The following is a 12,354-nucleotide window of genomic DNA, read 5'->3' as shown; positions in this document are numbered from 1 at the left end:
TTGTGAAAATTATGTGAAACACGTGAAATTAGATGACAACTCCAGTACTCTTCATATCGTATCGGTTGAAATCGGATAAATACTAGCTTCCATATGTTTAATATACGAGTAACGGTCTTCAAATATAATATCCGATAGGGTTTATGCCCTATACTCGTACAAAATGAGGTATCTTAATGAAACTCAGATATCATCATTTTTCTGGTAAGTAGCTGTAGTAGTTCCATTCCTTACTTGTTTTTAATAATCTTAACTACCAGAGAATCCAAAAACTCTTGACATTTGAGACTTTTCTTGATATTTTTAATACTTTGTACACTATTTTCAAAAATCATTATATTTTCTTATGCTTTCTTTTACTTTAATAGAATTTCTTCAACGGAACTTCATTTCTCCAGTTTTACGCACCAAATAATTGTTCGCAAATTCATTGAAGTCTGAAGAGTTTTATCCCGTTTTGCAATGAGTATGTCGGACATATCGACAGAATCTGAGCTAACCGTAGCCGAAGAGGAAGAAGATCGTATAAATATCGGAGTGAGTAAAAAAAGATGTGTCAACTAAACCCATTATGGTTCTTATGTGTTTACATAGCTCTATATTGGTGGTCGCAATGCAGCTGGCCAACGCCATGGGCGTGGATGGGCCATACTTCCCAATGGGGATCAATATGATGGGCAATATCGTCAGGGAAGGCGTCATGGCATCGGTTTGTACGTATTTAAAGATGGGTCACGCTATTACGGCTGCTATCGTTGTGGTAAACAAATTGAAGTGAATATTATTTGAAACGATCAAATCTATATCTTAAATTGAAATACGACTTCGCTTTAGGACATCGTTCCGGCCGAGGTATTTTCATCTATCCCGACGGTAGTATGTATGAGGGTTGTTGGCGCAAGAATATTAAACATGGCAAAGGGCGCTATAAGTACGTTAACAATGATTGCTACATGGGCAACTGGTACCGCGGTCTGAGGCACGGAGTCGGTGTCTATTGCTTTAAGTCCGAAGAATGCGGCGAGTTACGTTTTAAAGGCACATGGCGTATGGGTGTTCGTGTGGGACCATTTCAAATATTTTATGGTGACGAAGATCGTTCAACTATTCTACATGGAACCTGGGACAATGAGTACCCACAAGGTCCAGCTGTGTTCACCTTTGATCAACGTTACATGCTGATGGGGTTCTTTCAAACACCTGGTATGACGTATAAAGTAAAGAAAAGTGAGGGCGACACTGAAGAGTTCGGTGGCGAAGTCGAAACCGAACGTAATGAGAATGGTGTGTACGTCGATGTATTACCATCCCAGTGGTTTGCTCAAGATATTTGCTGTTATGATTATGCTCAATTGCCGCAAGAGCCTGTACCATTGCCTTTGTCTGATTCCGAGGTGTCTGTGTGTTCGTTAAGTACAGTGCCGACCGAGTTGACGCTACAGCGTAGCATTTTATATGTTGGTGAAGCAGAAGAAGAGGGAGAGGGTGAGTGCGTGGAGTGCATACCATGTGAGGGTGTTAGTGAGAGTGAAATCGAAACGGAAAGTGAGCGCATCTGCAGTCAGCAAGCTGATCCCTGTGCTATCGAAATCATTAGTGAGCCAAAGGAATGTTAATTTTCAAATAGTCACTAATATTTCCTGTGATATTTTTTTATTGTTATTTGGGTATAACCCTGATCAATTATGTTATAAAATTAAATGTTAAATCCCAGTAATGTAAAATTGAAAATTAAATTTTTAAATCATGATTTTGGGATTGAATTTTGAATTTGTATTTTTTAATTTCGATTTTGAAATTATACATTCATTATTCCGGTCTATGGAATAAAATATTAAAAATAAATTCTTTATACAGTTTTTGAAATTATTTTTTTCCCCCATCCGGTATTTCGGATTCAATATTTTTTTCAATCTGGTATTTGTGATTTTAACTTTTTTTGAGGTTACAAAAAACAAAAAAGAAATTAATTCAAATGTTGATTAAATTATTTTTAAATTCATCACTTGTAACCCTGCTGCCTTTTGATGAGACAATTCGCAGGAAAAGTGAAATATGCAAATTATACTTTTTAAACTTTTTATTTTGTGTTTTTATCAAATGGTAGTGAAACAAAGCTTGCATTTAATGCATTTTCTGGATATCGTTTTATAAATTCTGCGTAGCGCATACATTCCATATTTTACTCAGAAAGTTGCCAGTAGGGCACTGCCCGCAGAATTGAGTTTGGCGTAGACGCCCGATTGAGGAGTGTTAGTTAATTCACGTATTTTGTCCATAACATAGTCAACCGATACGACAATAGCAACCGTCTCCTGACCGAATGGCGTAGTTGTTAAATTACCAATGGCTTGAATAGCACGGTAACATGCCTCCAAGTCAATAGCCCATTTCAGCAATTCGACGACGCCTTCGGTTACTATACGACAACATTCACTTTTCGCCACGCTAAGTGTCTGAGATATTGTGACATTTAAGTAGAATGTTGCGATGGCTATCTGCAAATTCGCACTACCACTTTTAATTTGATCAATGTGTGCCGCTATGGCCGCAAAGCGAGGTTCGATTTGTTTCCGACCAGCTTCGTGGCGCATCATATTCGCTAGGCAACGTACTATCATTAAAGTATTAGCGGCAGATGAATTCAACTTTGGCAGAATGTTATCTAGGAAATTGTATGAGTTCAAAATCGAAAATATTGGCTCATGACGTATAGCCAGACGGGCCACATCCAGAACGGGAAAGAGGATGTCTGAAAATATAAAATAATTTATCTAAACACATATTATACTTTGATTTATGAACAAACCATTAGGCCAACGCAATAAATGATGCAGCGCTTCCACAGAGCTTGTATCCACTTCTGGAGAAGTTGTTGTTAGTGCAATAATCGCGTTTAATAACGTATCCGAAACTTTTTCACTCTCATTGGTCAGTTTATTATTGAATTCCCTAAGTAAAAATTACATTTGGGAATCGTATTATATACATTTGATAAATTTAGCGATCGCATTGTCTCACTTCAATTTCTCCAACACTTTGGCGGGATCACAATTGTCAAAAGTTACGTAATTGCTGACGGGAAAATGTTTTTCACTGCCTAAAAAATAGATAGGTGCGTTAAGGTGACGTTCAAATACAACTCTTTAAATTATACCTCTAATGAAATTAACTTCTGGTTTTGGTTGTGAATGCGATGCAGCCGTGGAGTAACTCGAACCACCAGTAAACGGATCAACATTACCTGCTGCATTTAAGTTTTGATTGCTACTACCAGGTACATATCGCGATCCACCCGTGAAAGGATCCTGGTAACCACTTTAAAGACAAATTATAGTATTAATTACATAAATACTCTTTTGTCATAAGGTTAAGAAATATTTACTAACCCAGCGGTCGGCTGAGATAACACGTTGCCAGCGCTTTGCGAGTTTTTAATTATGAAATTCGCAACTTGGTCTAAATAGGCTTGTGGTAGGTTGTTTCGATGTATAAATGTTTGCGCAGCTTGCCAAGGATCTTCACCTCTATTGTAGGGCAGCTTAATTGGAGGTTCAGTGTCTGAGATGTCTACAGAGAAAACAAAGTCGTATTCCTGCAAACAAATTAATTGACAAATTGAGCAACTATTTGAAAAACGTTATTCTCCGATATACAAACCTTTCCTTCGTACAAGGTTTTGCCGGAAGAGGCTTGAGATCCACCTGAAGCACCTGTAACATCACCAACTAAAGTCCATTGACCCAACTGCCAAGCGTAGCACTTTACCGAACCATCCTGGTGACGCACCATTTTTGTTTGACCTTCTCGTGTCCCGTTTGTGAGTAAAGCTTCAGGACCAGGTAAACTAGTGAAATTTTTAAACAAACTTGTGAGATATTAGCACATAATACTAACATAATTTAAGTGCATAATTTGCTAACGATTTATCTTGTGGTACTGACGGAGCTGAACAAAGTGGATTTACTCGTTGTCATGGAATATAACTCGTTTTAATGTCACGTTTTTAGCAAACATAAAAGATAAATTGATATTTCTCCAATCATCGTTTCAAAGTAAGACCTTAGCTTCTTAACATTAGCACGTAAATATCTAGCATGCTTTTATATTGGTCAAAAAAGAATAATACGATTTTCGGCAGACTTACAGAAATCGCCATTATACCTAATATACACTAGGTTTGCCACGAAGTTTGTTACACCCAGAATAAAAAGTCGGACATCATATAAAGTAAATACTAATATAAAAGATCAGTGTGACCAAATAAATCGATTTAGCTATGACCGTCTGAGTATATATTTATACGCGAACTAGTTTCTCAATTTTTGAGATATCGTTCTGAATTTTGTTCATTTTTTGGAAAGTCTTTTTAAAGTAATAAACGATTATTGACCCGGTAAATGGATAAATTAAAACATTTTCAAATCACGAATGCTAATGCTTTGATAATAAAGCGTATATTTCGAAAATTACTGGAACATTATTTTGAATACGAAAGCCATTAATGTTTATCACAATTATAATTTGACTTACTCAGTCTTTTTTATTCCGCCAATTTCTTCTGACATTTGAATCTTTCTTGTAGCCACCGCATGCTCAAATGCTTTACTGGACGATTCATTTGCATACCGTGCAGGATCCTTTGTGAATACACGAACCACACCATCACTTGAGCCAGTTACGATGTCACCGTTCTTTAAGCAAGTTACAGACCATACGGATTGTGCAGGATGAACAATGGCATCTCCCAATTCTTCGCCAATCGACAAGTCCCACATACGTAATGTACTATCTTCACCACACGACACTATTACGTTCTCACCCAGCGCAGAATTTGCTGCCACCGAATATATGTAATTTGTATGTCCACTCAATTCTTTTACACATTCACCATCATCATTCCAATATTTTATAACCGCATCATTGGCACATGAAACAAGCGAGTTATTACTCATAGGTAAAATACCACGAACACAATCCTTGTGCCCTTTTAACATGCGCAGTTTTTCGCCATTGGCATTCCAGTAATATATGCACTTATCTGCTCCACCAGTAATATATTTTTTTGCCTCGACGAGACAACCGACTGACCATACTGCTGCTTCATGACCACGCAACACTACCGAAGTGACATCGCCCGTCTCTTTTATAGTCCAAATACGTGCTGTTTTATCCCAACTGCCGGTAATAAGGGTCTTTGGCTCCGCTCCAGCCGCAATTGAACAAACTGTGGAATCGTGCCCTTTGAGAATTAGTATGGGTACAAAACCGCCTTCTTTGTAAATGGCGACGGTGGCATCATTGCTAGCTGAGCAAATCCATTTTTCAGAGTCAAGGTAGAAAACAAAAGCCACAAAGTTTTTATGATCTTGAAAGGTGACGGATTCTGTGTAGTCTTGCCTTAAAAAGGTTAAATAATCGTTTAATTGAAATTTAATGCAAAATTTAGTTTACCCCAAACGTTTCCATAATTTAACTGTCTTGTCGCGAGAACCTGAAATTATTATTTGTCCTTCCGCAGTTTCCCAACCGGCAGCAACTGAGCGTACATCCATTGAATGGCCATACAACTCGCAACTCAGTTTATAATCGTTTAAAGTCGCACACATTTTCAAAAGAATTACTATATGTTATCTTCTTTTAAATGTATTTATCCCTGTTAGCAAAACTAATAATATTATAGACAACTTAAAAACAACTATTTATTGTTCAGTTGCAAATTTGTGCAACGATGAGCCGATGACAATAGAAAAATTTCCAATAATCAAATGTCAGCGAGTTTTATTGGCACACAAATATACATGGCGGGAGCAAGTGCGACATCTAACGCTTATTAGCTGTGATTCATTGATATTCCTTCTAGTGATGTGCAGAAAGCAAAAAATTATGTTTCCAACACAAAAGTATTCGTTTAAAATCGGCTGATGGAGCAAACTTTCTGAAGCAGAGTTCGACAGTCGTTGATCTCTAAATAAGCGTCCAAATTATGGTCAATGACACTCAAAAACACAATCACCGAAGATATAATACCCTTCACAAATACATATGCTTTACAAGAACTTAATTTTGATCGGTCAGTTTGCATGATATAGGGGCCGATCAGAACGAATTTTTTGGAGACGGTACCGTTGCCTTGTACAATATTCTACGCCAAATTTCCTAACATGATTTTGCTTGTTCAGTTTGCGTGGGAGCTACATGCTACAGTGGTCCGATCTAAACAATTTCTTTAGAGAGTTGCTTTAATCAATAATTTGAGCAAAATTTCAAGAAGATATCTGATCATCAGTTTAAATGGTAGCTAAGTACATATATGGTAGAGTGGTTTGATTTCGGCGGTTTCAACAAACGGTCAGCTTCTTTCCGAGATAAAGAGGTGTAAAATATCAGGTCGATATCTCAAAAAATGAAGGGCTAATTCGCACATAGACGGACATGACTAAATCGACTCAGCTCGTTTGATGGTCATTTATACATATGTTTTATAGGATCTCCGATGCTACCTTTTGGGTGCTGCAATATAAAGCATAAGTAAGCTGTTGGTGGTTTAAGTGCAGCGTTGAGACAACATGTGCAACTTAAAATCACGTCACAGGAATGTCGTTGCTGAAGCGTAATCGGAATGAATGCCTGCTGGATGCTCTGATATATACCAGTGACCAAGGTACAGTTTACGAACCTGCCCTGAAAAAGGCGTGTGATCTACAACGCCTATCTGGAGAATGACTTTCGGCCACAATGGTCTTCAAGTTTCACCAAGATTATATCAAGTTATGTTTATGGACATGAATAGCCCTTAATTATCATATTGTCGATTGCTCCGTTGCGAATCTTAACTTCGTGGTCGTCCTTCAGTCTCACTAAATTTTCATCTGTATTACATACTATTGAGTTTAGCCACTATAGGCGGTGTAGTTGGAAGTTGCATGTTAGGGAGTCGCCTTGTCTGAAACCTCGTTTGATATGGAACGGCTCGGAGAGGTCCTTCCCGATCCTGATGAATCTTTTGGTATTGCTCAACGTTAGTTTACATAGCCGTATTAGTTTTGAGAGGATACCAAATTCAGACATAGCGGCATCAAGACAGTTCCTTTACGCGCTATCAAAAGCAGTTTTGAAATCAGCGAATAGGTGTGTGGTGTGATCTTCTTTCCATGGGTCTTTTCCAAGATTTGGCGCATGGTGAATATCTAGTCAGTTGTTGATTTTCCAGGCCAGGTCCAATCGGTTTGTTGACGGTGAGCTTTAATCTTCCACACAATACGCTCGAAAGAGATATAAGAAAGAGATGTTGAGGAGCCCTATCCTACGGTAGTTGGCGCAGATTGTGGGGTCTCTCTTTTTGTGAATTGTGCAGAGCACACGTAAATACTAAACGTCGGGCATACTTCGACCATAGTTCGACCATATTCTACGAAGATGATGATGATTTTTTGAACGTTTTAGAAGTTTTCAGTTACTTCAGTTATTCTTAATGCGTTGAAGTTTCCAACTGGGTGCGTGATGAAGGTAATTATGAATTTTCTATTTCGTAAATAAAATACTTGAAAAGTTCACAAGAACTTTTGAAATGAAAAAAGTGCTTTAATCACTTAATTATGTCAGTCGGGTGTTTATGTAAACAGACATTATGTATGCACTTCCATACGTATACATTTCGTGTATAAAAGGTGCACACGACATCCTCAGTCAATAAACTGAAGTTTTAACGTTCCGTCATCATCAACGTAATGTTGTATTGTCCGCGTTTGAAAAACGGCAAGTTGATTCCACTTTCTTGGCCCGTTGCAGCCTATCGACTTTTGAATCATATTTGCTGGCCACTACGGGATGACGCAGGCTACCTGCTGCGGTTGTACGACCGCTTCTTTTGGGCGTTCGGTTTCTTCATATTCATGCAACACAACGACGCTGAGCTGCGTTATATAATTGTCAATAATAATAATCTGGATGAGATGCTAATTTGTGGACCGACTTATCTGGTTCTAGTTGAGATTCATTTAAGGGCCTTTCAGTTGGGCTTAAAGAAGGAGGCATTCAAGCGTTTCCTGCAGAAGTTTTACGCAGAAATCTATATAGATGAGTGAGTGATAAACGCGAATGTATACATATATATGTATATAACTTTATCTTCCGCAGGTCATCTCATCCCAAACTCTATGCGAATATACAGAAAAGTTTGCGTCCAATTTGGTTTTATTCATTATTATATTTTAGCACTCTATCGTCTTACGTAATAATGCCGGTAATTAACTATCTGAATAATGTCAAAGCGCCGCTCTATAAAATGTATTACCCGTTCGATATCACGCCCAATCCGATTTACGTGGCCATTGTATTATCAAACATTTGGGTAGGTTTTACCGTGATCACAATGGTCTCTGGCGAGGACAACGTCCTATCCGAAGTGATGCTACATTTAAATGGACGTTTTCTGCTATTGCAACAGAAATTGCGTCACGATGCAGAGCGTTTGTTGCACGTAGTAGACGATAGAAATATTGCTGATGGACTTCGACGTCGGATTATTGAAGCCATTGAAGAAAATGTTCGCTTGTACAAATTCGCTGAAGATTTTGAACGTGAATTCTCCTTTCGTATTTTCGTCAATTTGTCCTTCAGTGCTGGGTTGCTATGTGTACTGGGCTTTAAGGTGTATACGGTGAGTAGCTTAAGTTAAGAGGTCAATCCTAACACGGATACGGAGCAGATCCTATGCATTGTATCGCTTCTTTATCCTCTTCGTTCATGATGGAGCGTATTTATGTATTTTCTGCAAGACGGAGATGATGAATGACTTGTAGAATTTGCTCTTTGTTCGTCAAGAGAAGACTTTACTTCTCAATTGTCTACTCAGTCCGAAAAAGCACCTGTTGGTGTTAGTGCTGGTTCCAAGATAGACGAAATTATCTACGACTTCGAAGTTATGACTGTGACCAGTGACGTGGGAGCCAGGTCGCGAGTGCAACGACTGTTTGTTTGATGACAGGAGATATTTTCTCTTGCTCTCATTCGCTACCAGTTCCATTTGCTTCGCTTCTTTGTGCGATCTGGAGAAAGCAGAACTAACGTCGCGGGTGTTGACCCCTATGATATCAATAGCGTCGGCGTACGCCAGCAGTTGCACACTCTTGTAGAAGATTGTACCTGCTCGATTAAGCTCTGCAGCTCGAATTATTTTCTGCACTAGATTGAAGAAGTCGCGCGATAGAGAGTCGCCTTGTCTGAAACCTCGTTTGGTATCGAACGGCTCGGAGAGATTCTTCCCGATCCTGACAGAACTGACATAATCACTATTTCAAAGAATCTTAAGTTTAAGCTGTGTGCATGTCATATAGTCAGTTTACAAAGCCTAGATAAAAAATGATTGATTGAAGGTGTTGAGAAAATAAGCTTCAAAAAAGATGTAAGACTTTGAAAAGTAAATGAGATAGTATCTAGAAATGTGAAAGAGCTTTTCTTACCTTCAATTTACAGATGTAAATTTACTTCTTTTCTTCTACATTTAGAATCCGATGGCTAGTTTTGGGTTCATATTTTGGATCTGCGCTAAAATAATGGAAATGATTTTGGTTGGCCAGTTAGGCTCGGGGTTGATTTACACAGTAAGCAATTCGAAAATTTATTGGAATATTGACTCTGACAGAGAGAGGTCTCTCTCATGTTGCCTTTTATTTAGACTAATGAAATGAGTTCCACTTTCTACGAATGCAATTGGGAGCTGGTTTTACTAAAGTCTGGAGATACGAAAGCAAATGTGCGTCTAATGAAAACTTTGCTTTTGGCGATCAGTACGAGTCAGAAACCATTTGTTTTGACCGGTTTCAAGTATTTCAGTGTCTCTTTGACGGCTGTTTTGAAGGTGAGTAGCGCGGGTGTTGAACTTTTATGAAATCTTAACATTGTTCTAACAGATATTGCAGGGCGCTGGTTCATATTTTACGTTTCTGACATCAATGCGCAAATGAATGCGATGCACGTCATATTGATTTTCAATTAATTATTTATGTACACCTATATAAATAAATGGAAACGTATCTCAACTTTTGAAAAAGAGATTTCGATTTTTTTGCTCGATGTAAAACAGTTGGTATAAAGCAGAATAGTTATTAGTGCATGAGAATTATAATCTTCTCATATAAAAATGAATCGCAAAATGTGTTGCTAAGCGCATAACTCAATAACACCTGGACCAATTTGGCCAATTATTCTTTTTAAATGTTCGTTGAAGCTCAAAGATGGTTTTTACGGCAAGAAAATTTCGAATAATTGCCGGAAAACCCCTAAAAACAGCCCTTTTCTATTTCCCCTACAAACGAATGAATGTTTGTTTGTTAGCAACGCTAAGAGAACGGTTGCACCAATCTTGATGAAATTTTCAGAGGTTGTTCGTTGTGGATCGGGCAAGGTTTATAAATAAAAATACCTTACACTTTTCATGAGGAAAAGTCGGAAAATTGGACAATTCTAAGAAGTAAATTTTTCCATACAAATTTTTTTTTAATTTTTGTTTGTTTTGTTTTTCAATATTTTGATTTGTAAATTACATATTTGAATCGTTCAATTTCGGGCGCTTGCTTTTTTATTCCGGCTATTCAAAAGAAAAATTATTGAAAATTATTCAGTGAAAACTTTATGTGTGTTTCACACAAAGTGATCAATTACAGATTGAAATTTGTTACGATGCCACGAAGAGGTCGCGCTAATATCGGTCGGCGTTCTTTTTACCATCAACGTATGGCAGCCCAAGCCACTTGAACGAGTACTTCTAGGATGCAATGACATACGTGCGGAATTATGGATCGCGGTCAATCAGCAAGCGATCGTCACGATGTCACAGCACGATTTTTCAAACAACAGCTACGATGTTTGATGAACTATCTGGAAGCAGCGTATGATATATAGGTTGTCAAAAAAGTCTTGCGGTGGACCCGATACAGTTTCCATTTCCACCGCACAACGATGGTTTCAACGTTTTCGTACTGGTGTAGAGGTGGTCGAAGATGCGCCACGCTCCGGAAGGCCTGTCGTTGAAAATGGCGATAAAATCGCTGAATTGGTCGAAAGAGACCGGCATATGCTACGGCTGCTAGCATCGGTTAAGAGCTGGGCATGAGTCATCAAAAATTCATTTCAATTTCAATAAAAAAAAAAAAAAAATTCAATAAAAATACCGCAAGACTTTTTTGACAACCCATTATATGGTGCTGTTAGATGCTGGATGTACTCTGTTGAGTTGCAAAAAGAGGTTTGCTGCACGCACACATTCTTCTTTGAATGGTGGTTACACCAGATCAATTTGATGAAATCATTTCTGGGGAAATTCCTCAGCCAGATAAAGATCCAGTATTATACGAAGTGATGAAAACCAATATGGTTCATGAACCTTGCGGACATCATAATCCCACTTCCCGGTTTGGACAATCAATGTCGAAACACTACACGTGCTTTTCTTTCGAAACGCAAATTGACAACAATGGCAGAACATTCAGCATTCATTGATATATCGTTTTGACAACACATGATCGTACTATATTCACTCTATTGTCTAATTCACATTTGATTGAATATTGCAGTTTGGAGAAATCGAACAAATACGTTTGCAAATTCGTGAAAGCATGGCGTATTGGACTGGAGAACGTTTTCCGATTGTTGTGCGTCTCGCAGTTAATTTGGAGAATGGTCAAAGAGTGTATTTTAACCCAGGGAATACATTACAGCCAGTGGAAACACTGTCAACAACAAAATTGACATTGACGAGTAGTTTCTCGACTTGCGTCAGTGATCCGTTTGCGAGAACATTGCTCCATTCGGAAATGCCTTGATATTTTACATGGAATGCATCGTCGAAGAAATAGTTACACAAAAAGCAAGACCAAGCAGTAGATAGGCATCCAGGTGTGTTCCCTACCAATGCCTTAGGACGAATTTACACAATCCACCCGGAAAACGTCGATTGCTTCTACTTTTGGTTGCTATTGATAAATTTACGTGGTTCTATTTCAATTTTGTCATTGCGTACTATGAATGGTACGGTTTGTGCAACTTTTTGAGAAGCAAGCCAGCAATTACAATTGCTGGAACATGATAATCACTGGAATCAAACGACGGACGATGCGATAACTACTTCGAATGCAAATGAAGTTCGCACACTTTTCGTGATGATCATTTCAACATATCACCCTTCAAATCCGCGTCAATTATGCGATACGAACAAAAATGACATTGCCGAAGACATTTTATATCGTATTCTCTAGGAATTGGAATGGCAAATTTCGGTTGATACTTTCAGTAATTCTACCTTTTCTCAATTCACTTCAACGAAAGATGAACTCATCACGAATGTTTATCCGA

The 12,354-nt window shown here is 38.2% G+C and overlaps 3 protein-coding genes across 3 annotated transcripts in view; 2 read left to right on the top strand and 1 right to left on the bottom strand.

The window, feature by feature from the left end:
- Positions 1–55: 55 nt before the first annotated feature.
- On the top strand, positions 56–1,763 carry LOC126752793 (radial spoke head 1 homolog). Its single transcript, XM_050463775.1, has 3 exons — positions 56–537; positions 595–760; positions 835–1,763. Exons 1-3 carry the CDS (start codon positions 463–465, stop codon positions 1,614–1,616), a joined length of 1,023 nt encoding a protein of 340 aa, XP_050319732.1. The 5' UTR covers positions 56–462; the 3' UTR covers positions 1,617–1,763.
- Positions 1,764–1,966: 203 nt separating this feature from the next.
- On the bottom strand, positions 1,967–5,751 carry LOC126752785 (phospholipase A-2-activating protein). Its single transcript, XM_050463764.1, has 8 exons — positions 5,455–5,751; positions 4,534–5,400; positions 3,661–3,847; positions 3,390–3,595; positions 3,158–3,318; positions 3,022–3,100; positions 2,810–2,952; positions 1,967–2,752 (listed from the first exon to the last, which is right to left on the bottom strand). Exons 1-8 carry the CDS (start codon positions 5,607–5,609, stop codon positions 2,187–2,189), a joined length of 2,364 nt encoding a protein of 787 aa, XP_050319721.1. The 5' UTR covers positions 5,610–5,751; the 3' UTR covers positions 1,967–2,186.
- A 1,927-nt stretch (positions 5,752–7,678) lies between these two features.
- Positions 7,679–12,354, top strand: part of LOC126752955 (odorant receptor 74a) — a 109,011-nt gene continuing 104,335 nt past the window's right edge. The window contains exons 1-4 of the mRNA XM_050464006.1: positions 7,679–8,083; positions 8,140–8,662; positions 9,680–9,862; positions 9,915–9,960. Coding sequence (XP_050319963.1) covers positions 7,731–8,083; positions 8,140–8,662; positions 9,680–9,862; positions 9,915–9,960 — 1,105 coding nt within the window. The 5' untranslated portion in view covers positions 7,679–7,730. The remainder of the gene's footprint in view (positions 8,084–8,139; positions 8,663–9,679; positions 9,863–9,914; positions 9,961–12,354) is intronic.

The sequence above is a fragment of the Bactrocera neohumeralis genome, chromosome 3 (genome assembly GCF_024586455.1).
Source record: "Bactrocera neohumeralis isolate Rockhampton chromosome 3, APGP_CSIRO_Bneo_wtdbg2-racon-allhic-juicebox.fasta_v2, whole genome shotgun sequence".
NCBI lineage: Eukaryota > Metazoa > Arthropoda > Insecta > Diptera > Tephritidae > Bactrocera > Bactrocera neohumeralis.
This window is presented reverse-complemented; position numbering and strand designations above follow the sequence as displayed.

What these genes read in the sequence shown, in the direction of transcription:
- LOC126752793 (XM_050463775.1), top strand. Translation starts at nt 463, where the DNA reads ATGAGTATGTCGGACATATCGACAGAATCTGAGCTAACCGTAGCCGAA. An exon ending in AAGATCGTATAAATATCGGA is followed by an intron (nt 538 to 594) that starts GTGAGTAAAAAA and finishes GTGTTTACATAG; the next exon opens with CTCTATATTGGTGGTCGCAA. An exon ending in TTACGGCTGCTATCGTTGTG is followed by an intron (nt 761 to 834) that starts GTAAACAAATTG and finishes ACTTCGCTTTAG; the next exon opens with GACATCGTTCCGGCCGAGGT.
- LOC126752785 (XM_050463764.1), bottom strand. Translation starts at nt 5,609, where the DNA reads ATGTGTGCGACTTTAAACGATTATAAACTGAGTTGCGAGTTGTATGGC. An exon ending in GGCGGAATAAAAAAGACTGA is followed by an intron (nt 3,848 to 4,533) that starts GTAAGTCAAATT and finishes AAATTTCACTAG; the next exon opens with TTTACCTGGTCCTGAAGCTT. An exon ending in AAACCTTGTACGAAGGAAAG is followed by an intron (nt 3,596 to 3,660) that starts GTTTGTATATCG and finishes ATTTGTTTGCAG; the next exon opens with GAATACGACTTTGTTTTCTC.